At 45.1% G+C, this 23,497-nt stretch overlaps 2 protein-coding genes across 6 annotated transcripts in view; one reads left to right on the top strand and one right to left on the bottom strand.

Annotated features, from left to right (window-relative positions):
- Window positions 1-18,937, top strand: part of IWS1 (interacts with SUPT6H, CTD assembly factor 1) — a 43,780-nt gene extending 24,843 nt beyond the window's left edge. For 3 of the 5 annotated variants that reach the window (XM_075003745.1, XM_075003743.1, XM_075003748.1), the window contains exons 8-14: window positions 10,106-10,188; window positions 11,075-11,204; window positions 12,653-12,770; window positions 14,360-14,471; window positions 15,689-15,745; window positions 15,982-16,093; window positions 18,545-18,937. In XM_075003745.1, coding sequence (XP_074859846.1) covers window positions 10,106-10,188; window positions 11,075-11,204; window positions 12,653-12,770; window positions 14,360-14,471; window positions 15,689-15,745; window positions 15,982-16,093; window positions 18,545-18,676 — 744 coding nt within the window. In that variant the 3' untranslated portion in view covers window positions 18,677-18,937. Of the gene's footprint in view, window positions 1-10,105; window positions 10,189-11,074; window positions 11,205-12,652; window positions 12,771-14,359; window positions 14,472-15,688; window positions 15,746-15,981; window positions 16,094-16,862; window positions 17,024-18,544 lie in introns of all 5 variants that reach the window. The other 2 variants (XM_075003746.1, XM_075003744.1) reach the window with 1 other exon arrangement.
- Window positions 18,938-20,227: 1,290 nt separating this feature from the next.
- Window positions 20,228-23,497, bottom strand: part of PROC (protein C, inactivator of coagulation factors Va and VIIIa) — a 34,775-nt gene continuing 31,505 nt past the window's right edge. The window contains exons 15-16 of the mRNA XM_075004596.1: window positions 22,070-22,187; window positions 20,228-20,950 (exon numbers count right to left, since the gene is read on the bottom strand). Of these exons, the coding sequence (XP_074860697.1) occupies window positions 20,376-20,950; window positions 22,070-22,187 (693 nt within the window). The 3' untranslated portion in view covers window positions 20,228-20,375. The remainder of the gene's footprint in view (window positions 20,951-22,069; window positions 22,188-23,497) is intronic.

The following is a 23,497-nucleotide window of genomic DNA, read 5'->3' as shown; positions in this document are numbered from 1 at the left end:
TCCTAACTCTGCAAGCTTAATCTGCACTTACCTTGAATGACTTGCTTATTTCCCAAAATGACATTTATTGGATATTACCATTTTAAGTAATACTGCAGGGATTTGGATCTTTTATGCCTGGACTGTTTTTTTTCTGTCGCTGTACCTCTGCCATGGACTTTTAGCAAATAGTTCACTTACTTCATTTCTTGTATCCAGCATAGGGCATTAGGCATAAGACTACAGGAGTTATAACAGGGTTTGCTGTGTTTATAACTCGCAGTGAGCCACCAGGATTTTTCATCCACCTTTAGAACTGGCCAAATTTGGGCTATTGAAGGGGCTCTGGATCTTAATTAGGACCCCTTTAGTGAATCTTAGATTACCCCCTCTATTTCTGTCTCCACTTTGCCAGAGTAGGGATGGCCAGGATTAACCTTAAGGCTAAGAGCTGTTGGCAGATGGGTATTAAACCCTTCTCCTAACTTACATGTTTGACTTACCAGTCCCCACAAATCCCTGTGGTCCTGCTGGACATAAACCTTAGCAGGTGATTCCAAATACATTTCACCTATTGTTCTTGTATATTGGTGTTCTGTTCTCTGATCTTGGAAGGTGTCCAGATCAGAAGGCGTCCCCTCCTTATGGATATACCAGCAAGACTAACATACAGACAAAATTACCCCAGGACAGTCACAAAGCAAAGAAGCTCCAAACACGGAGGAGGAGGAGGAGTACCTATTAGTACAGATTCTAATTGCCAGACACTTGGCAGGCGACAACCAAAAACAGCTCCTTGTCACCACAAGGGCAAGTTTTCAGATTCTGACACAAACATTCGTTAGCAAGACAATTAATTTAAATTAAGACTCCACAACCTGAACGCTTCTAATAGTATACTCTATACCACAAAGAGTTAATGAGTTGGAAAAAGAACTCAGACAAGCAGCTTTCAGAGCTCCGCAGTTCCTTCCAGGTCTTACAGTCTGAGCATCTGTCCAGAAAACTATTTCTCTCACAGCTCTGATGCACCTGACCAGTTAGGCTTCCATTTGCTGAACTTATTTTACCTATCTCCTATATTTATAACATAAAGTCACAACTCTTTTCTCTCTGTGTCTGTCCAGACCACTACAGCAAACTGAATCTTACTTAAACCCATTACAAGGATTTTCCCTCCATTATTATACGTGCTGGTTGCAAAGCCTTAACTTGAATTTCCTACTTCACATACTCTCTCTTCCTTCTTTTCATGCACATGCTTTTGTTTACATGTTTCTGAATCGGCCTGCTGCTGTTTGGCTTATGCCTCCTCAGGCTGCTTGTGCTGAAATCCTTCCTTTTTGCAGCATACCTGAGTAAAACTGCTGCTGCCAAACTATCCTTTTGCTCTGGTCACTATCTCTGGGTGGAATTCCCACTCAGCTGTGCCATCTTCTCCAACATTCCTTATTCTCCTGGTACATGTTTAAATAGGGGCCGTACGCTATACATAATCTCACACTGTTGCTATCTTCTGTGCCTCCTCACTGTCATTTCTGGCTGGATTTAGAACTGGTTCTGGCTCATATGGGGTTGGGTACAGGGGGAGATGGTCAGCTAGGGCTGCCAGATCTTCCCATGGCTAGTGAAGTGGTGGTGCAGTTGCTGGGCAAACACCAAGTGATAGTTCCCTCTCCCCTGACTTTGGTGTTTCCCCCAGCACAGAGGTTGGGATTCTTGCAGTTTGATTTTCTCTCTCTGAGGTGGGCACTTACTTTTCAGAGCATTGTTTTCATCTTTCAAGTTTTCAGTTTCATTCTCCTTCGGTCTTAGGATGTCCAATAATATTATTACTGCCTTATCTGTTTTATCCCCTTTCTGTTTAGTCCACCACTTGATTAATTCCTCTTCTGGTCCAACTGCGGCATAGCCTGCCTTCTTAACTGGCACCTGCCGAATCTGCACATGTTTGTACTCTAAGTATTTTTGGGGGTTGACTTTTGCCTCCCCCAAAAGACTTCTTGCCCTGACTGCTGACTGAGGATGTACATCTCCCCTTTGGATACAGAGGTCTCAAATCCCACAGATTAGTTGTCAGCCTTGTTTGGGAATGTACGTCTTCCCCCTTCTGTATACGGCTTGCTGAGCGAGTTGGGGATATATGTAGCCCCCTCAGGTACTGTGTTCTCAAGTGCCACGGTCTTGGGTCAGCTTTAATTGGGGAATGTACGTCTTCCCTTTACTTCTGTGTAGAGCTTATACCACAGTCTTAGTACCCACAAATGCGGGCCTCAATGGGACTTGCACTATTCGAAGGTGTGTCCATCACGTGCCTGTCAGGGGGCTTCCATCAAGACTTTCAGTGTTACATGCAATGAGGAAGTGGGACCACCAGTTGGCACTGCCTGCCACCTTGCGTATCCAGCCAGTCCTGTGCTTAACATACGGCTCAACTGATCCTTGGTGGCTTATCCAGTTCCTCCAATGCAAACACCTTAGCTTAAACAGCCCTCTTGTACTCGCCCCTCTTTTCATGGATATCCTTTTCCCCCCTTCTCACTCTGTGCTTGGCTCAGCCACATCCAGGTTCCTTCTGGTTTAAATTTGGAAAAGCAGAACCAAGATGTGTCTGCAGGGAGAGTGAGAGTTCTGTCCTGGCGTAGTGGGGTGGTAAAGTAAACATACTCACCCCTTTTGGACGTCATTCTCTGGCTCCCATGCAGCTCAGAAGCTTGGATCCCGGGCGAGCCCCCAGTTGTTGGAACAAAGTCTGGACAATGGAGCAAGCAGGAGGCTTTATTAGGCAGTGCGCTGGTGAAGTGCCACTTCTTCTTCGAGTGGTCCCCGGGGGTGCTCCACAGTAGGTGTCAGGCTCGCCCCAGTGCCGCAGCTCGGAAAATTTCCAGCAGTCTCCGTCGGGTCGCGCATGCACCGATGCGCGTCGGTCCTTCGCGCGCTTACGGTCACGTGCGCGATCCGGTCCCCTCCAGTTCCTTCTCAACCGCCAACGGCTGCAGACGGAATCCACTCCGGCTCCAACGTCTGAGACAGATAAACTCTGTTTTACTTATTGTTAATAGTTATAAGTTGATGCCTAGTTATTATAGTTGTTTATGTTAGAGTGTATATAGTTAAAAAGGAAAAGAGAGTAAGGAAAAGGATGGAGGTGGCCGCCTCAGGCGGGTCCGCTATCTGAAGGCCGTGAACGTTATCTGTTAACTGTTATCTGCTACCAGACCGAATAACTGCTAAGTGCCCTGTTAGCACTTAAAGACTTTAAAGCTCAAACAATGTCCTCGCCGGGTTTTAAGAAATGTGACTCATGCCGGGAGGCCATGCCTGCCTCAGATGGACATAGCAAATGTATTCGGTGCCTTGGGGAAGCCCGTGTCCCCCAGAAATGCCCTCATTGCTCTAAGCTTACAGCTAGAGCTTGAAAGGACAGGGAAATGAGGCTAAAAATGTTTGTTCGATAAGGCCCTCCAGCCTGGGACATCGGAGAAGCCCCATAAGGAGGTCTCTTCAGGCTCGCACAAGAGGAAGGCGGCTTCCCTAACCTCCTCTGTGCAGAAGAAGAAAAAGCTTTCACCAGCTCGATCCCTGCCAGTTACTTCTGTGAGCGGGACGAGCGGAACACGGGGCCCGAGCCTGCTGGCCTCTCATAGCGGGAAGGCTGCGGCACATGTACCCGCGCAGGGGCCTCCGGCTGTTAAGGAGGCAGCACTGAGGGCCCTGCAGGCGCCGGAAATGGCAGCACCGGCTTCCATGGCACCAAGCCTTGCTGCACCGACGGCACCGGAGCGAGGGCACCCGGCACGGGGCCCAACGGTGCCAGAGGAGACTACCCGCGCAGCACTGCAGGCAGCAGAACTGAGCACGGCACAGCGGGCAGCGGAACCAAGTGTGGCACTGACTGCAGTGCCGAGGTCCCCGGCACCGGTGGGAACACCTGCGGCGCCCGAACGGGGGAAAGCGAAGACCAAGACCCGGCACCGCAGTCCTTCCCCGGAGATCATTGCGCTGCCATTATCACCTCGCTCTCCCCCAGAGATTCACCGGGCAGCAACTCCAACAGCCTGCCTCAGACTTCCATCTCCATTCCTTCAGCCGCCATCCCCCGGGCTTAGACACTTTTCACCAACCTCCAGCAGGGATCCCTATGAATACTATCACAGAGGATCCCCGCCTTTGTCAACGTCATCTCGACAATCACTCCCTTCTACACGTCACATCTACACTTTCTGGTCGTGGTCCAGGTCCCCATCACCGGGCCCTTGCCCCTGTTGTTATGGCCACCCTTACCACACGGGACATCGGCACAGGGGATCTGGATCTCGGGGTAGATCCCCGTCAACGCCTCGTCAACATCACAGCACACAGTCTCACCCTCGGGGAACATCACAATTTTCCCAGTCAGAGTGTGGTTCAAAGGATCTGGAACCCTATCCGGAAACCTCTAAAGAACAAACATGTGAACAGAGTCACGAACCTGAGGACTTAGAGGAAATGTATCATAGCGATGCCTCCTCGTCCTCCCCAGATGAAGCAGTTGTTCCTGGAGATATGTCTCCCCCGGATGACCTAAAACAGTTTCAAGAATTGTTCAAAAGGGTGGCTCAAACACAGGACATTCAAGTGGCAGAGGTGCAGGAGAAACACCATAAGCTCCTCAAAAATCTGAGACCCCCAGCTTCCTCCAAGATCGCCATACCATTAGATGAAGCGATTATGGAGTCGGCCACCAACATATGGCAGACTCTGGCCTCCATCCCTCCTACAAATAAGAGGGCGGGTAAGAAGTATTTTGTCCCAGCGAAGGGCATGGAATTTCTGTTCAGTCACCCACAGCCAAATTCACTAGTGGTTGAATCATCGCAGCACAGAGCCAAAACGTCCCAATATAGGTCAGGGGGATCAGACAAGGACACAAAGAACCTAGACCTACTTGGCAGAAAGGTTTACTCCTCATCTACCTTACTGCTGCAAATGGCGAATTATGCCGCTCACTTGTCGAACCATAATTTCGACAATTATTCGAGACTTACCTCCCTCATGGATTTTCTTCCAGAGGACAAGAAGCCGGTCCTCAAAGCAATCGTCCAGGAGGGCTACGCAGCTTCACGAGCAGGAGTTCAGATTGCCTTGGACGTAGCGGACACAGCGGCTCATTCCACAGCCACTGCGGTAGTAATGCGTAGGGAATCGTGGCTCCAGACGTCCGGGTTTCCCAGGGATCTGCAAGTAAAAATCGCAGATCTTCCTTTTGATAGGCAGAAGTTATTTGCAGACTCAACCGACTTGGTCCTACACTCCAGCAAGGACTCGAGAGCTACACTTAGGACCCTGGGTATATACACCCTGCCATACAGGAGGAAGAAGTTTTACCCTCAACAAAGGCGTTACACTTATCAGCCACAGCGTACTCAATATCAACGAGGGTATGACCAGGGGCACCAACATCAGCCACAGCAGTACAGGGCCCCTAGACGTCGGCCCCAGCAGGGCCGCGCCCCCTCTGGGCAAACCATGAGACAGCAGGTTTGACAGGTATGTCGGGGACTGCAAGACCAAGACCGTCTCTCAGTGCCAATCTCAACACGTTTCACCATCGGCTCAAACCGTTCTACTGTCAATGGTAAAGCATCACCACAGACAGATGGGTATTGGAGATTATAGCCACGGGGTACACAATCCCTTTTCAATCATTGCCACCACCGAAACCTCCCACCAGGTCCTTTTTCAAGGATCCCTCTCACCACACAAAGTTAAAACAGGAAGTGGACCACCTCATGTTCATAGGGGCGGTGGAGAGAGTACCGAAACAATTCCAGGGGAAAGCCTTCTACTCCTGGTACTTCCTGACAGAGAAGAAGACAGGAGGCTGGAGGCCAATCCTGGATTTAGGGGCCCTCAACCGGTATTTGTGCAAGCAGCATTTCAAAATGACTACAATTTCTTCCATAAACATGGCACTGGACGATGGAGACTGGTTTGCAGCCCTCGACTTACAGGACGCGTATTTTCATATAGCAATTCATCCAGCACACAGACGTTTTCTCCAGTTCACAGTAGGCGGAGAACATTGCCAATACAGAGTTCTTCCATTCAGTCTCTCTTTGGCACCCAGAGTTTTTACCAAAACCCTGGCGGTAGTATCAGTGTACCTACACAGACAAGGCGTCTTCATTTTTCCATACCTAGACGACTGCCTGCTGAAAGGAACCTCCAAAGCAGAGGTCTTACGAATGATACACATCACCACAAACACATTTGCTTCGCTGGGCCTCATCATCAACCTCTTGAAGTCAAAGACCGAGCCCATGCAAAATATAGAATTTATAGGGGCGTGAATAGACTCTGCTACATCAAGGGTATACCTGCCCGATGCCCGTTTTTGCGCCATCAGATCCCTGGTACAAGTAATAACGTATAGCCCCACTGTCCCAATCCTAACATGTCTACAACTGTTGGGGCACATGGCGACCACCACGTTTGTGGTACAAAACGCCAGGCTGCATATGCGAGGCCTGCAGCATTGGTTGGCAAGCGTTTACAAACCAATAGCCCATACCGTTCACAGGACAGTGTCACCCACAATGGAGGTGTGAAGGTCACTGGCATGGTGGGCAGACCGCAAGAACCTACTAGTAGGGGTGCCTTTCCGCCAACCGCAAATTACCGTTTTTCTCACGACAGATGCATCCCATATGGGATGGGGAGCGCACATCGGCAATGAAGTTACTCAAGGGTTATGGTCCCCCGTGGAAAAGACACTGCATATAAACATACTAGAGCTCAGAGCAGCGTTCAATGCGTGCAGGCGTTTTCGAAATTACCTGTACGGCAAAGTAGTCGGGATAAATACCAACAACACCTCCACCATGTTTTATATCAACCGACAAGGAGGAGCCAGATCTTGTGCTCTCTGTGCGGAGGCTGTCCAGTTGTGGAACTGGTGCATTGTGAACAATATAACCCTTAAAGCCTCATACTTACCAGGTGTCCACAACGTAAAGGCGGACCAACTCAGCAGACGCTTTGCTCTCACGCACGAGTGGCAGATCGTTCCGACCTGCTCCGACGAGTGTTTCAGAAATGGGGGTTTCCCCAAATGGATTTGTTTGCCACTCACAACAACAAGAAATGTCCCCAGTATTGCTCCAGAGCGGTCATAGGGCAGGGATCCTTGGGGGACGCCTTCATGATTCCATGGAAGGGCCCTCTACTCTATGCGTTCCCTCCCACAACATTCATACACAAGGTTTTGGAGAAAGCCAAAAGGGAAAGATCACACGATACTCATAGTCCCAACCTGGGACCGACAGCAATGGTTCCCGCTGCTTCTGCGCATGGCATGCCGCCGGCCGTTTCCCCTACCGGCAGTGCCGGGCCTTCTCATGCAGGCTCGGGGGTCAATAGTGCATCCACATCCTCAGGGACTCCGCTTACAGGCGTGGCTAATCCATGGCTCAGCGCCTTAGAGAGCACATGTTAGGAGGGAGTGAAGCAAGTCCTGGAGTGCAGTCGGAGGACCTCCACCAGAAGGACTTACGAGCAGAAGTGGACATGATTTACCTCCTGGTGCTCTTCCAAGCAGTTAGCTCCTCTAGACATCCCTATAACTGTAATCCTGGACTACTTGCTGGAGCTCAAACGAGAGGGACTCTCCCTATCCTCGCTAAAGGTCCATCTCGCGCCTGTATCAGCTTTTCGACACAAAGAGGAAGGGCCAACCATATTCACCCATCCTGTTGTCACGCAGTTCCTAAAGGGGTTAGCAAACCTGTATCCCCCTCGGAAACCGCTACCGCCGTCATGGAGTTTGGACTTGGTCCTCCACATGCTGTCAGGACCGCCCGTTGAACCATTGGCCACGGTTCCCCTCTGGTTACTTACCATGAAGACAATCTTCCTTCTTGCGATTACATCAGCCCGTCGGGTGAGCGAACTTGCAGCAATAATGGCCATACCACCCTGCACAGTATTCTCGAAGCGGTGGTCTTACGATTACACCCAGCCTTCGTTCCAAAGGTCTCCTCAGAGTTCCACATTAACGAACCAATAGTATTACCCTCGTTTTATCCTAAGCCTCACAACTCCAGCAAGGAGGCACGGCTGCACTTATTAGATGTGAGGGGGGCTTTGGTCTTTTACATAGACAGGACTAAGCCTTTCTGCAAAACAGACAGACTCCTGGTGTCCTTCGCACCGAGGTCGAACAGAGAAGGCCTATCCTCACAAAGGATTTCAAACCACATCGTATCCTGCATAAGACTGTGCTATGAGCTTCGCAAGACTCCTCTGCCAGTTCCGCCCAGGGCTCACTCCACTAGAGCGATGGTGGCGTCGACGGCCTTCTTCAAGGGAATCGTGCTGAGAGACATCTGCAGAGCGGCAACTTGGTCATCCTACGACATCTTTGCCAAGCACTATGCCATGCACCGGGTGTTTGAGGAGGATACACGCTTGTCGACAGCAGTCCTTTCAAGGGCAAGCTGCAAATAAATCGGGTACCCACCTCCTTTTTTGGGGTCACTGCTGGGTAGTCACCTACTGTGGAGCACCCATGGGGACCACTCGAAGAAGAAAGAGAAGTTACTCACCTGTGTAGTAACGATGGTTCTTCGAGATGTGTCCCCATGGGTGCTCCACTACCCACCCGTTCCTCCCCACTTTGGAGCTCTGTTCCGTGTTTTTCAGAAGCATCCGGAGCAGTTGATCAGGAACTGGCAGGGACTGGATCGCGCATGTGACCGTAAGCAAGTGAAGGACCGACGCGCATCGGCGCATGCGCGACCCGATGGAGACTGCTGGAAATTTCCGATCTGCGGCGCTGGGGTGAGCCCGACACCTACTGTGGAGCACCCACGGGGACACATCTCGAAGAACCATTGTTACTACACAGGTGAGTAACTTCACTTTCGTCCATCAGGACTGAATGGAGCACTGCCAGACAATAGGTTGCAATTGATTATATAGATTATTGGTAGGCAGGGAAAAACTATGGCATGGGTGTTACCCAAGCCTGGGATAGGTCCTGGCAGCAAGATGAAATGAGCACAATAAGCCAATAATGTAAAAAGGTTACAGAGTATCCCCACCCATTGCTTATAGAATATTTTATCTCTAATACAAGTGGTTTTCCTCAACACGTTACTTAAACAAAGCAGACATGCAATCACATCTACATGTCTAATTGGATGTATGATGCGTCTACAAGAGTAAAGATAGCACCTTTACATGGGCGCATTCACAGGTGCTTATCTAGAAGATTAAAGCAAAAGAGACAGTAACAGCACAGAGCAATAACACATTTGTTTTGAGTACCAGCCTGGGATAGCCAATGGGCTGGTGCTATATCCTGGCTCTCACTTGCGTGGCCTCTTCTTGGAATGTGGTTGCTGAGGCAACTATTCCTCCCTCCAAACTCCAGGCACTGTCCACATTGGGGCGACCTTCACTGGGACTTGTGAGTGAGATGTGATGGTGTGGGGGCATGCAGGGGTAACTTTCCACTCATGCTAACTGGGCTTCTGGACTATAGGATTATAAGACTACTCCAGACTTAAGGATTCGAATAGGGGGCCTTTAGCAGAATATCATAACTTGCCTCAGAATTTTCCATCCTACAGACAGCATAGTGGACAACACGGACCTAGTTACTTACATGTTATGTTACTAACATATTATTTGAGTGGGATTTTTGGTGTCCTTTATTAAGTAGCTCTATAGATTGGCTGTACATTATACATGGGTAGCCAAACTTTTTATAAAACTTTACATTTGGTTATGGAATTACAGTAGAACTGAAGCAGAAAAATGATTAATTTTATTGTGAATCTCCCCTTTCACACTGACCGTTTTTTAAGGAAAATGTTGACTAAGTTTGATACTCTCTTGATAAATCTTTCTTTTAAAGCAGATTTAGGGCCAAAAGTTGCTCGACAGTTGGTGCTTGGGTACACCCCAGTTAGTTAATTGTCCTCCTTCAAGGGTCAATGTAGTTTTGCAGACAGCCATACTACTGCAAGAGAAGACAAACCATTTTGTTGTGAATGTTTTAAGAGTTGGGGTTTATTGCTGCTGTGCTCTTCTCTGGGGTGACTTATTTTGAAATTCTTTCTTGTTTTGAAATTCCCCCTAGGAAGATAGACAGCTGAATACACAGAAGAAACCCGCACTAAAAAAGCTAACTTTGCTGCCGACGGTAGTTATGCACCTTAAAAAGTAAGTGTTTGATTCACTGCACTTCTTACGCTCCTGGGGACTACTGGGAATGCTGATAACGTGCAGGCTCCCCTCCCACAGATTCCTAGAGTTTAGTTGGCTTCCCAGAGACATACTTTTTAATGATTCATTATCTTGAAATTAATTAAAATATGCTGCCTTGCTGAGGATACAATGTATAGAAACCACATACTGTGATATAATGGGTGCTTGGCTTGCCCCTGTTTAATACGTGCTGAGATGCTCGATAGCTTTGATTTCTTTCAGCACTTTGAATAGTTTTATAGAACTCAGTTGCTGTTTGAAGCAAGTATTTTGTTCAGTTCTGTAGCTTATGTTATAAGCTTTGTGGTAAGAGAAGATTAAAGGACTCACTTTCCCTGCATTTGGAAGCCACTAGAGCAGTGGTCAGCAACCCCCAGCATGGGTCTCAAGAGTGGCACACAAGCTCAGTCCCATCCTGCCTCCCACAGGCACCCCAGAGCTTGCTCAAAGCTATGCTGCCTGTGGATTAAGAAAAAACAGCTAATGCTACCAACCACCACCTAAACGATAAAGCTCTGCGTCTTTATATATTTATTAGTGAAGCTGTTCTAAGTAGGACTGTTTGTGACTTTAAAAAGTATCCGTGGCACTCAGACCGTACATAGAGGTCAAAAGGTCAAATTTCGGCACTTTGCCTCATACAGGGTTCAGCAACCTTTCCTAGAGAGTGATGTCTGCTTTGGGGAAATCAAGAGCAAGGCCCACATCTTGTAAATGATGTGTGTGTGCAGCCAGAGGAGTAGGAGTTTTGGTTTTTTTCAGAGCTTGCATTCCCCAGCTCTCTGAAGTGAGACACAGCTGTTCCTGAAAATCTGACCGACCTTTATTCCCAACTTTCCAGACAGGACCTTAAGGAAACTTTCATTGACAGTGGTGTGATGTCAGCCATCAAAGAGTGGCTTTCCCCTCTTCCGGATCGAAGTCTACCAGCATTAAAGATACGTGAGGAGCTCTTGAAGATCCTGCAAGAGGTTAGAAGCTGGTGCCTACCTGTTTGCCTTAGTCTGGCTTGCATCCTGCAGGCTGAAGCTGTTAGAGATAACTCTTTATGGACATTTGGCCCAGTATGTACATTTCAAAAAATGGCACGTGTAAGTAGTAGTGAGATGCAATATGGTCACTGCTCTCAGTTGACCGTAGTGATGAGGCACAGAGGAGAGCAAACTGTGGAGCAAATGCTGGGTTTGCTTTCAGAGGCTTTTCCTGTCTTATTTAAATGCTGTCTTGGCCTGGCAGAACAAAGTTTGGCAGGAGGGCAGCTAGGAAATTTTGAATTCCTTGATCCTGATCACTTTCGTTTTCCCCCTTATTTACTCTGTGAAGCAAGTAATTATGCTAATCCCTGGCTGTAAAACTGAAAGAAACAACCCACTGTCCACATGTGCACACTCCCTTACACTGTTTGAGTGATACATTTAGATTTATGTTCATATTCATCTGAGCCGCTCTGCCAGGCAAATTCTCTCCCTCAAAGTTGCTTTTATGCTGTGATAGATCATTTTATTTCTTGTTCCGTATATGCAGAAAATAAGTGCTAATGTAATTAGACTTTCTGCATAGCTATGTGAAAATGAATCCTGTAAGCCAGCTTTAATGACTGCTAAAAAGGTACCAGAATTTGGCTTTGAATAGGTATTAACTCAGATTTCCAGCTGAAGATATGATATTTAGCTTTAGCTAAATTATATTTCAAATATCTATTCAGAAATCTGGACTAGTCTGTTTTCACCTTAGAATGCCTGGGAATGGCTGACTTGGCTGCTAACTCTCCACTCTTTCCGATAGTTGTTAATGGTTCTCACAGTGCATCAGGCTAAGCACTTTGCTCCCATCTTGTCTCTTTCTTCTCTCCTTATGGCCAGTTTGTCCCCCTGCCTGCCTCCCTAGTGATGGAAGCTGCTGGTCAGGCTCAGGTACCCTGTAAGGCTGCAGGTTTAAGACATGGCTATGGTCTGTGGCAAAGCTACTTGCCTGACTATTTGCTTTTGCAATCTGTATTTTCAAGAGATCTCTTTGTTACTAACAGCAAACTATTGATTCAAAGACAGATTAGTCTGATTGCAGGCAGTACACACAGGTAGCTAATGTAAGCAAAAGAGTATTTTTAGGAACTTTAGGCCACTTTATATTAAGAAACAAAGTTCATACTTGTACGAATTGTCCAGATCGTTAACATGCCCAGCGTTTAGAAATAAAGAATAAAGACCTTCAGTTATTTAGAGATGGACAAGATAGCTGCTTGATGTTAAAAGGTCGCTGGAGCGCTTTGATACCTGCAATGAAAATGGCAAGTTAATGAAATACATACTCTGCTTTCAGTTTTGTAGGGTAACTGTTGTGCTTGGTTTTTATAAACCTCTGGCACCAATAGCAATCAGATGTCCTTCAGAGTTTGAGGATTTATTTTTCTGTCCTCCAGCTGCCTAGTGTGAGTCAAGAGACACTGAAGCACAGTGGGATTGGGCGAGCTGTCATGTACCTCTACAAACACCCCAAGGAGTCAAGACCAAACAAGGACATGGCAGGAAAGCTAATCAGTATGTGAACCTCCTTTAAATGCCATGTCTTGCTCGTGGAAGTTTCTGTGTACCATTTAACCTGTTTTTTCCAAACACTTTTCTGTTTTATGTCCAAGTTAAACCTCTCTAATCCAGAACTCTCCCCGTCTGGCAACATCCGTAACGTGGCATGATTTTAGTTAGCTGGACAACCACTTAAAATAGGTGTGGCCAAGTTTCCCTTGGTTCCATAAAGTTTGTTTACAGCCACCAGTCCTGGCTCTCAGTGTTCTATGCTGTTATTTAGCTTTAATTCTAACGTACCCCAAACATCTTCTAAGTGCCCAGTAAGCAGTGAAAGTGTTGGTAATGTGCTTAGACCAGATTGACCTCCCGTCTGGCAAATTTTGCAGTTTGGCCCCGCAGGTCCTGAGGGTGCTGGACTAGAGAGGTTCAATCTGTGCAGCAAATTGAACTGGTTATGTAAGAGAAAATACATAAGATTCTAGGCGAATACGTATACCATTGCGTCACATATTCAAAGCTCTGACAAGGCATTTTATTAGGTTTAGTTCTTGTTTCCTTTATGAAAAAGGAAGAACTGCAATTTATAGTCTGATTTACGTTATCTGTGAAATTACGTCTGCCCTATGACGTGTACTAATTTCTTGGCAGCCATGACTCTAAATGCTTCTTCACCAGCTCTACAGATGGGCAAGTTCCTGAAATGTGAAAGCACAAGAGAAAATTGAGCATTGTCTAGAGCTGAGGCAGATTCTGCTTGTAATAAGATTCAGTGAGAGAGGATGCCTGAAACTTAAAGGTCTCACTTTATAATACGTTAGTTTGGGTTTAGAAGTCACGTTGGCCTGACACGTTAGCCACTTAGGCCTTGTCTCTACCACCAAGTTTTGTTGACATTGAAAAACTGATAGAACACAAATCGCCAACAGATGTTCATACTCGCTCCATCAGTTGATAAATCACATTTGGGGCACCCTCACTGACAGTGTGAGCAATGAACTCCAGGGTGCATATCCCACAGTGCGGAGCTGAGTCCTGCAATGCTTGGGATTCCCTCTGAGTGTTGCTGTGTTCCTAGTGTAGGGCAGGACAGGAATATTCCAATGATTTGCTCTCTTGTTCCGCAAAGAAGCAGCCCACTAAGCTGTCAGATAGTTCCCCAAGCTGTAAAGAGGTAAGGGTGCATGCCTGTGGGGCAGCAGAGATCAAAACACTGAGCAGAGCCATCAGGGCAGGGCATTGTGGGATTCTGGCAGAAGCCAGTTCTGTCCACAAAACAAGCAGCAGTACCTGCTCTGGCTATTTGTTGATGACAAAGGAGGAGGAGAGAAAAAAGTCTTTTTTGAGGTGCAAGTTTTTTATTGCCAAAAATGGGCATTTTTCCAGACAAAAGTCGCATTGCACTGTGCACGGTCTCACTGCTTTGTCACAGAAGGACAGTTTTCGGCAACAGAACTCAGAAGGGAAGACAAGGCCTAAAAGTGGTTGACCCTTTTGATTAAAAGGACAAGCTGTTGCAGGTTGCATTTAGACCCATTGAAGTTCTCTGGAGGTAAAATGTCCTTGCCTAACAATAGTGTTTCTTCACTGAAATGTTTTTACAGATGAATGGTCTCGGCCCATCTTTGGTCTAACCTCAAACTACAAAGGAATGACAAGGGAGGAAAGGGAGCAGAGGGATCTGGAACAGATGCCTCAAAGAAGGCGATTGAGCAGGTGGGAGTTGCAAATACAGAGAAAAAATAACGTTGTGAATTTGAAACCAGGTCTCTGCTACGAGGAAAAATCAATTTAAGATATGTAGCTGGAATCTACATACCTTAAACTGAATTTTTCTCCCATCCCCAGAGTGGGAGGTCAATGGGAGAAACTTTCCTGTCGACTTCCCTTACTTCTCACGACTCTGAGGCACACCGGGGTTGACGGTGGAGCCCTGATTGTTCAGTTTTGTGTGACCCCAATAGTTGCACTGAGTCGAACCCCAGAAGATCAACCACCACTGTGTAGATCTTCCAGTAAGGGTAGATGTACCCTGAGACTGTTTAGGAAACCTGACCGATATGGTAATTCTGACAACATACGAATAAAGTGTTAGGGGAAACCTGTAGGCTTCCTCTAAGCCATCCTCTTCCCTTCGTTAAGATTGTGGTCATCTTTACCCTTGTCCAGTTTAATATGTTGCAAGGTTTTCTACACTACTGGTGATCAGCAGTTTGCCTTTCTAATTTGGGGCTCCTGACAGCTCTTGCACCATTGGAAGCCCCATGTGTGATAAGAGTCAAGTCACTGTTGTAATCCACTCTGTTGTCTGATACAGGCAGGCATGGTAGTTATTCTTGCTACTATCACAACCAGGAGTCCTGTGCAGGTTAACTCCTGTAATGTGCTGCCACATCACTCTTTATTTGAAATTCCCCCAGGTAGTTGCTCCTTGTGTGGGAGTTGGTTAGGCCTGCCCTTTGTGATCTTGACTGAGTGCCAACAAGCCAAAGGATACAAGAGCTTAGTACTGATAAATATTGCTGACCATAACCTTGGCCCTGAGGAGTTGAGCCATTGCTTCTTGCTTTATTGTCATCACCTGGCATTTTGTTCCGAGTCTCAAGCCACCATCTGTTTTTGCAGACTTTTATGTTTGTGAAGCCTTTTTTTAAATAGATCCGGTCTCTTTTTATTTGGCGTGAATTTGCACAAGAGTTATGGAGTTTACCCTTGTAGCACTTCTTTAGGTGGGTTTGTCTTCTGCTGCAGCTGGGTGCATCTTATTTTAATATTGTTGTGTAATTCACAGATGCAGCTCTATATCCACTTTATAAACCCACATAAAATACTTCGAACATGTGCAGGAGAGGCTGCTGTTATAAGTGGCTTTTGTTTTATAGAGGAAACCCTGTATTTGTCTGCGGCTGTAACATTTTGCCTTGTCTGTACAGCTCCGGTGGTCAGACCCCTCGCAGAGACTTGGAGAAGGTATTAACAGGAGAAGAAAAGTAAGTTGTCTGTGTCTCTCTCTTTTTTTTTTCCCCCCCCAAGGCATCCGAGACTGTCTGTGGGCTCTTCACAGCAGCTGTTTTTCTATTTGTAATAAAAGTGCAAGTGCTTGAGGTAGCAGTGCTTTGTGCATTTAAAAGTGACAGAAAACACAGCTAATTGAAGGCATTTGCTTGTTTGTATTTCTCTGTGTGAGAGTGAGCTGTTGTTATAATACATGCTTTTTGTTACCCAGAGCTCTCAGACCTGGAGATCCTGGATTTTGTGCTCGTGCAAGGGTTCCAATGCCCTCCAACAAGGATTACGTGGTCAGACCCAAGTGGAATGTGGAAATGGAGTCTTCCAGGGTAAGCCACAGAGCAGAGGGAAGAAATTAGTTTCTTATGTTGATCCTAACTCTGTGGTTAAGCTTGAAAATCAGTCGATTGTTTAAATCACTGTTACTTCAAGTGCCATTAGCCCTTGGGTACCACTTTACTGTTAAGTCCATGGTAGTTTGAGGGACTATGTGTCCTGCTCGTGGGTGGGCTCTTTAAAACCTATTTCGTGGTTTCTTAACTTACAAATATAATGAAAATGAATAACTGACACAGAGGAACACCTATTTATATCAGTATTAAGGCTTTAACTGCTAACCCACTGCTTTACCAGGTTAATATTAGGCATTAGGCAGACTCTCTGAGCCAAATCCAGACCTGCAAATGCTCTAGAATGGACTGCAGAATCTTTTTATTTACTTAGCATTTTTAGAATGATCATCTTCCGAGTCCATACCTTGGCCAAGAGATTTCAAGCTTGACAGAAAATAATCTACTGTCCCTGTAGACCATCTTGGAATCCCTTACACTAACTCCTCTTACCCCTTCCAAGTTCTAGTATTGTGATCATCCTCTTGACTTTCTTGGAATTGTGAAACACTTGTAAGTGTTGACATTCTGCCACTAAATGAGGTCCGTGTATTCTGCCTTGGTTCACCCATTTATCTTGTACAGTTTAATTCATAGAGATGTCAGTATCTTCATAAGGTAAATCAAATGTAAGAGAAAGGAGAGATCTTTAAATTCTGCTGTCATTGTTTTTCCTTCTTTTCATTAATTGAGATGATGATGTTTCTAGCTCGGGACTTATAAAAAAGGTATTAGTCGCTTGGAAAAGCACAAGAGACGGTTTGCTGAACAGAAACGACTCAGCAAAGTGCATCGGGCCATCAAGTTCAGCATTGAAGGCAACAGGATGCCCCTCTAGCCTTGACATTCTGCCTTCCCCAAGTTTTAGAGGTATCATTTAAGGGAAGTGTGAGCAGTGCATGTGCTCCAATTGGCAGTATGCAGAGGCAATGAAAGTAGTTGTGAATCCACTAACCTGCACGGAGGAAGCTCGTCTCTAACATTTGTACTGTGACCTAAACGGTAAATTGATGCAGAGAGAATCTGTTATAGTACATAACTTCTGCCGATTTGTGCCACTACAGCTTTCACATGTCCTCATGGCTGGTATTATTTAAAATTCTCCACAAAAATACGTTATGTAGGCATCTGTGTAAAAAGAAGTGGAGTAATCCAGGATGAGCCGGTGTACCATTGTAAAACATGTTCTTGTTTAAGGAGGGCCTCCAGTTTAAATTAAATAGATACCTGGGGAATGACACAGAGCTGACATTCTTGGCCCTTAATTTACTACTTCATTGTCTCTCCGGAATAACCTCTGTGGCTGAGGTTTTTGGTAGTAGTAACAAGATCTGAAAAGAAACTGTTCAACCCTCTTTGGCCTAGGAAGTTCTTGTGTTGCAAGGCCTGATGGAGTAAACGACAGTGTAAGGGAAAAGAATCTTCTAAGGACTGGGAGAAGACAGAACCTCAAATCTAAATTGGAGAGAGAACTTCCAGTAAATATTAACCTGAATTTATTTTGACAGCCTATTTGCTATATTTCTGTTCTCCCAGCTGGGAGGTGGAAATTAGTAGCCAGAAAGGATAGGCAAGTAACACTGGTGCATTCCTTCCACTCTTCAGCTTCATATTTTATTTAGAAAAAAACAATTGTAGAAAGTAAGTGAAAAGGCAGAGAAGCTCTGCCTGTAATTCCAGTCAGGAATTCATTTTCCCTCTATGTTGTGGCTAGAATGTCTGTCTGGGTTCAGGTATTGGAGATTGGCTACCTTAGTAATAGTCTGAGCCTGATCATGGACAGAGTAGCCTTTGGATTCCTGGCAAATAAAAGCTGAGCTTCTAAAGAGGATGTTTCTGTTAGCTGTCCCAAAGCCTTTTCTTTTTCTGGAGTCTCCATAATTCATTATTACTGCATGTTGTGTTGAGATGCATTCTGAATACTGCAGGGGATATTGTTTATTGACTGAAATTTGTGGTGAGTTGATCTCTGGCATTTTTTCTCTTCCCACTTACATTTCCTAGTATTTTCTAACCTTGGTGGTGTCTGGAAAGTGACCTATTGAATCACTTGCAATTGATGAATTAACATCACCCCTGTGCTCAGTTCGTCACATCAGCCAGCACCAGGAAATCAACAGTTTATGAAACTGTGGTGAAATGTACTCCTGAAACTCAAGTGTGGTGTTTGAGAACTATTCTAAGTCATTCACTTATCCAGTATGTGGACAATGAAATGACCACTTTAGTTTCCTTAATCTGAGAGACTGTGCGCGCGCGCATCAAAAAACCTGCCACAGTTCCTCTATAACCTTATCAGAACACTTAATCTTGTATGCATCGCCTTTCTTGAAACTCTGGGCTTTCTCCCCCACTCCCTCATGATAATTGTGTTTTTGTTTTGTTTTGAAGTACCAGGGCACCTCTAAGAAAGGGGTAAGTCGCCTGGACAAACAGATGCGGAAGTTCACAGATATCAGGAAAAAAAGCAGATCAGCCCATGCGGTGAAAATCAGCATTGAAGGCAATAAGATGCCGTTGTGACCCTTCACAGAACACTCATTGATCTCTGCTGTGAGATGTGCACCCATAGACTCTTTGGAGACCTGAAATTTTTTAACAGATTGTTTTTTTTAGTGTATCTTTAAATTGTTTGGCTTCTGATATAAAATGTGGTCTAAGGACTGTGAATCTGAGGACTATTTCCTCCTGTCTGTATTTAAACTTGTTCTGTTGTGTCCTTTGTACAGATCAAATACTTGTTGTACTGCTACCCACTTTAGACAATAAAATAACCTTCTGTTTTTTGGGGGTGTCTGTTGATTGCTCACAGGGGTAGGGTGGGGGGACATCTAGGACAAACTAGTAAATAACTAATGTTCAGAAACTTAGTAATTGTGAATTCTGTTCATACCATCTAGATCTTCCATTTTTGCCTTTATTTGGTGCTTTTATTTTATTTTGATCACATCTGCTGCTAACAAACATGTAACCTGAATGTTAAGCCCTGGGGAATCACAGAATGGTCCATTGTCTAAGGCTAATTTAGAGCTGTGTAGTGCCTTTCTGTATAGTGTGAGTGCTAGTTTTTCTTTTTCTTACATCTTATTCTATAGAATGTGTAAAATGGAAATAGCATCAGTGAAAGCTGGCTCAGTGCTATGTTGTTCTGGGTCTGACCCAATGTAGGTAACTGTTGCCCCCGTTGCTGGATTTAATGTGATTAAATACACTAAAAGCCTCAGGGAAAAAAAAATCAAAGGACATCAAATGAGCAGTAAGCTTATTAAACCTGATTTCCTGCCTGTTGTTAAGTTTGAATAACTGCTGCTACTGGAAATTCTAATTTTCCACTACTAATAATTTGCTGTTTGTTCCTCTCCCTTCCAACTAGATTAAATATGATGCAGCAGAGGCTGAGGTGAAGGTTCAACTTCCTATAGAATAAAAAGGATAGTTAGTTTTTCACTTTTCATCTTGCTACTAAGTATTAACATTTCATTCACTCAAACTTCTGAAGCCTTTACCTTGTAGTTCACAATCATATTATATGGTGATTAATTCAGGTGCACAATTGTCATAATGCTCTAAATAGGTACCTAATGTACTGCTTTGACATCAAGTGGAATAGCTGGAGAACAAGGTTATTTCCTTCCTTGTTTTAATGTGAAATAAAGAAAACTGCACTCCCACAAGCTGTTAAATCCTCCACTTTCAGTGTTTCCATTGCAACTGTTTGTATTACAGACATCTCAGATGCAGCAAATTCTATATTTAGCAGAATAACAAGGCCTATTGCATCAACTACAGAGGTTCAACCTCTCCAGTCCAGCACTATCTGCTGCTTTTAGTTAAAGCCATTGCAAAGTTTCCAGTTTTTCAAACTGGTAGAGTATATGTGTGCTTGATTGGTTCGTTCACTTTAGCTTGTGTATCTACCCCTCACATTGAATATGTAGGGTAATGTACACTGTTAGTACCAAAAAAGCTTCATATGCTTCTGCCTCTGAGCCACGTGTAGACTATTGATGTGGTGTCTTATCAACTCTGTTTAAGGTGTAGGAGCATACAAGCTTGACACATACTAACTTCTTTATAAAGGTTTTATCACAGCCAAGACCCAAATGAGCCTCTGCCCATCACTAGAGGATTGTACATTTCATTCAGGATATGAAACAAAGTCTATTGAACTGAAACAGCTCAGCATGCTGACAGCATTTGTGATGGTTTTCAGAAGTGGTCCTCAGAGTGCTGGCAGAAGTCCTCCTGCCTCAGCTAAATTTTCAACCACCTCCTTTATCCATGGAATGTAATTGGCTACCCGTGTATATGCACCATATTTCCCTTCTTCAGCACAGCCTTCACCCCAACTGACTACCCCTAGCAGGTACCAAGTGCCATGGTAAGATACAGCAAAGGGGCCTCCACTGTCACCTTTGCAGGCATCCTGGGCTTTGGCAGCATATCCTGCACAGAACATGTTATCAGTAATGAGTTTTGCTGTTGCCTGCCTACACGTTTCCATGCTTACTATAGGCAGCTTGACTTTCATGAGGAAGCGTGTTCCAGGACCCTTGACATGGGTTGAACCCCATCCACTCACCATGCCCCTAGTCCCTTCTCTAGTCAGCAAGGTTGCCAGGTTAGGTGTGGGAAGGCAAATGGGGAGGGCATACTCATTAAATACAACATCACTGCTCAAATAGAGCAAAGCAATGTCACTGTTGTAGTTATCCGAGTCATAGTGTGGATGTGTCCAGCTCTGTTGCACTTCAATCTTTTGTTCCTTCACCTCTCTCTGGTGTATGTCAAAGTCTCCTGCAGTTGAAAACAGATTTAGGGAAGCAGCTGTCAGAGTGGATTAATGCTTGAACCTTCAGAAATAAATGAAAATAAGTTACAGCACCACAACTAAATATGGAGATTATGGGTCTTCACACAGAAAAGGGTCAAGAGGGGAGGGAAAAACTGCCTCAAATGGTTTAGCGGGCAAGGGTAGTGGTCCACCTGTCCATGCTCATGAATTTAGATGCCTTTCAAAACACCCACTCATTTAGCTACAGGCTCAAAGCTGGTTGTAACTAGAACGAAAATTCTTCCTCTCTGTATGAGAATGAACACGCCCTTTTCTATGAAGAGACAAGCCTGTTCCAAGTAGATACCTTTGAAATGCCGTGTCTTATAGTGCATATAGATGATGAGCCGAGGATATGGAGTAACATGTCCAGTGCGGCAAGTGCTCAGCATAACCAGCATCCTCCAAAAAATTATTATTTCAGTCCAAGAAGGAAGAAGAACTCTCTAGCCTAGTGGCTTGACTCCTCACAGGAATAGAGGGCTATTCTCATTAGGTTGTTCCTTGTCTCCTATCCATAGAGCACTCTGTAAGCTTGAGAAGCACTAGTCTCATTTTACATGGGAAGAATTAAGACACAGCCCAAGAAATGTTTGGCAACATGCAGAATTAAATCCAGGTTTCACCTGTCCCCATCCAGTGCTTCAACTACAGATTCTTCACCTTCATCATCCTGTTCATTAATTTCTGCTAAAAGGCATTAGACGCCTGCAACCAGCTGCTCAGCAACCTCTGCTCAAAGGAAAGTAGGTGCACACATGGCAAGGTCCTGCAGGAACCCCCTAAGAACAGCCAAATTTGGGATAAAGTTTTTCTTGTTAGTGACTCTGTTAACCATAGAGTTGCCCTGTTATCTTTTTTAGATAAACGAGACAGAAACCTGAAGCTTGGTTCCTACTAGCGTGTTCCATTGTCACCACACAGGGGCCATTTTCAGGATGGAAAGTTAGAAAAAATAAATTATAAACTGAGCAGTGAGCCTCAAAGAACTGGGCCACCCCGATGCCATTCTAGTTAACAGAGTCAGGCTGTCGTATTTTCGCCAGGAGTGCAAAGCCTTTTACAGTTGTGGGGTCACTCACCTACAGTAACATGATGTGGCCTAACAATGTCAAGGCAGTGGGCAGCAGTGACCACCCAGCGACTGCTGATTAAAGTCCCTCCACAGAACCCATAACCTCTGCTACTGCGGAGAAATACCTACAGAGAAAAGACAAGAGCAACACATTAAGCTGGATTGTTGTAGTTTCCTAGACAATCCTATTAACTTTATGAGACAGCATTTGTGTGTGATGTCATTAGGGTGCATATTTTTAAGGGTGTAATTATGGCAAATGATAAAGTGAACAGGGCAGAAGCAGCACCAGCCCAGGATAGGAATTCACACTGCTACCCGAAATGGGTTTGCAAGGCTTGCAGCGAAAACAAAGCTAATGTGAGCACCAATGCTCGTTGCAAACATTGGGCAGTGCTAGAACAAAAGAAAGCAAAGTCAATGCCCAGTCACACTGAGAACCAAACATTGTTCTAGTTTAAAATTTCATGTAGCTGAAGCTGCACAAGAAGAGGGAAAATGAAGGGCCAAGACAGGAAAGGTAAGTATTGGGAATACTCTTGGGCACCTTCAATTTTAGGGCAGTGGGCCCTAAGCCAGCCTCTCACAGGTCTCCCGCTCTAATAAAGTTGCGCAAAACCACCAAACCAAAATATAAAAATACTGAACTCCAGGGTGAGCAGTTAAGGGTACCGGTCAGCCCGCTTTTTAATACTAGCTGGTCCGTGTTCAGGTGTTGTCAGCCTTGAGTGAAATGGGGCCTTTGCTAATGAATCAGGTTACCATATTTGAACTTTCAAAAGAGGACACATCTGAGAGAGAGTGTATCTGTACCAGCATCTACCAGCTCATGCTGTAGTGATATGTTATAGTACAGTATCACTGGTGGCCTCTTTTTAGACAGTTCAAATACGGTGACCCTAAATCAACACTATAATCCCTGTGCTTAATAGAGCTGAGGCCGCTCAAAGTTAACATCCTGGAAATAGCCAACATTCCTTCACCAACGCTAAGTGCAACCAGCTTTGATATTGCTGACATTTTTAAAATAAAAGAGGTGACGGACAAAATTGGGGGACATAATTTGTCATGCCCTTTTTAATCACAATAACATAAAGGCAGAAACGGAAGAAGCTGTAAATTAAAGTGCCCCACAGGTTAAAGACGTAGCGATACCCAAACATGATTAAAGGTGAGCATTACACCTTAATGTTTGGCATTTCATGCCTTTTGAGCGCTTTGATGCTTATAAATTTTAGTCCTGCTTCCGAACTCTTTCACGGTGCTTTGAAACGTAGTGTCTCAGAAGTCAATGGAGTTACACACCTGTTTAAAAGAGCTGAGACTCAGGCCCTGATATTACTTTGCTAATGTAAGCAAACAAAAAGGGGCAAATTACAAAGAGGCCAGGGATGGCACTCTCTAGGATTTTGTTTTAGAATATGAAGTCCCAGGT

Source organism: Carettochelys insculpta, chromosome 10, assembly GCF_033958435.1.
Source record: "Carettochelys insculpta isolate YL-2023 chromosome 10, ASM3395843v1, whole genome shotgun sequence".
Classification (NCBI taxonomy): domain Eukaryota; kingdom Metazoa; phylum Chordata; order Testudines; family Carettochelyidae; genus Carettochelys; species Carettochelys insculpta.
The sequence above is the reverse complement of the archived record's forward strand: the minus strand, read 5'-3'. Positions and strand labels throughout refer to the sequence as shown.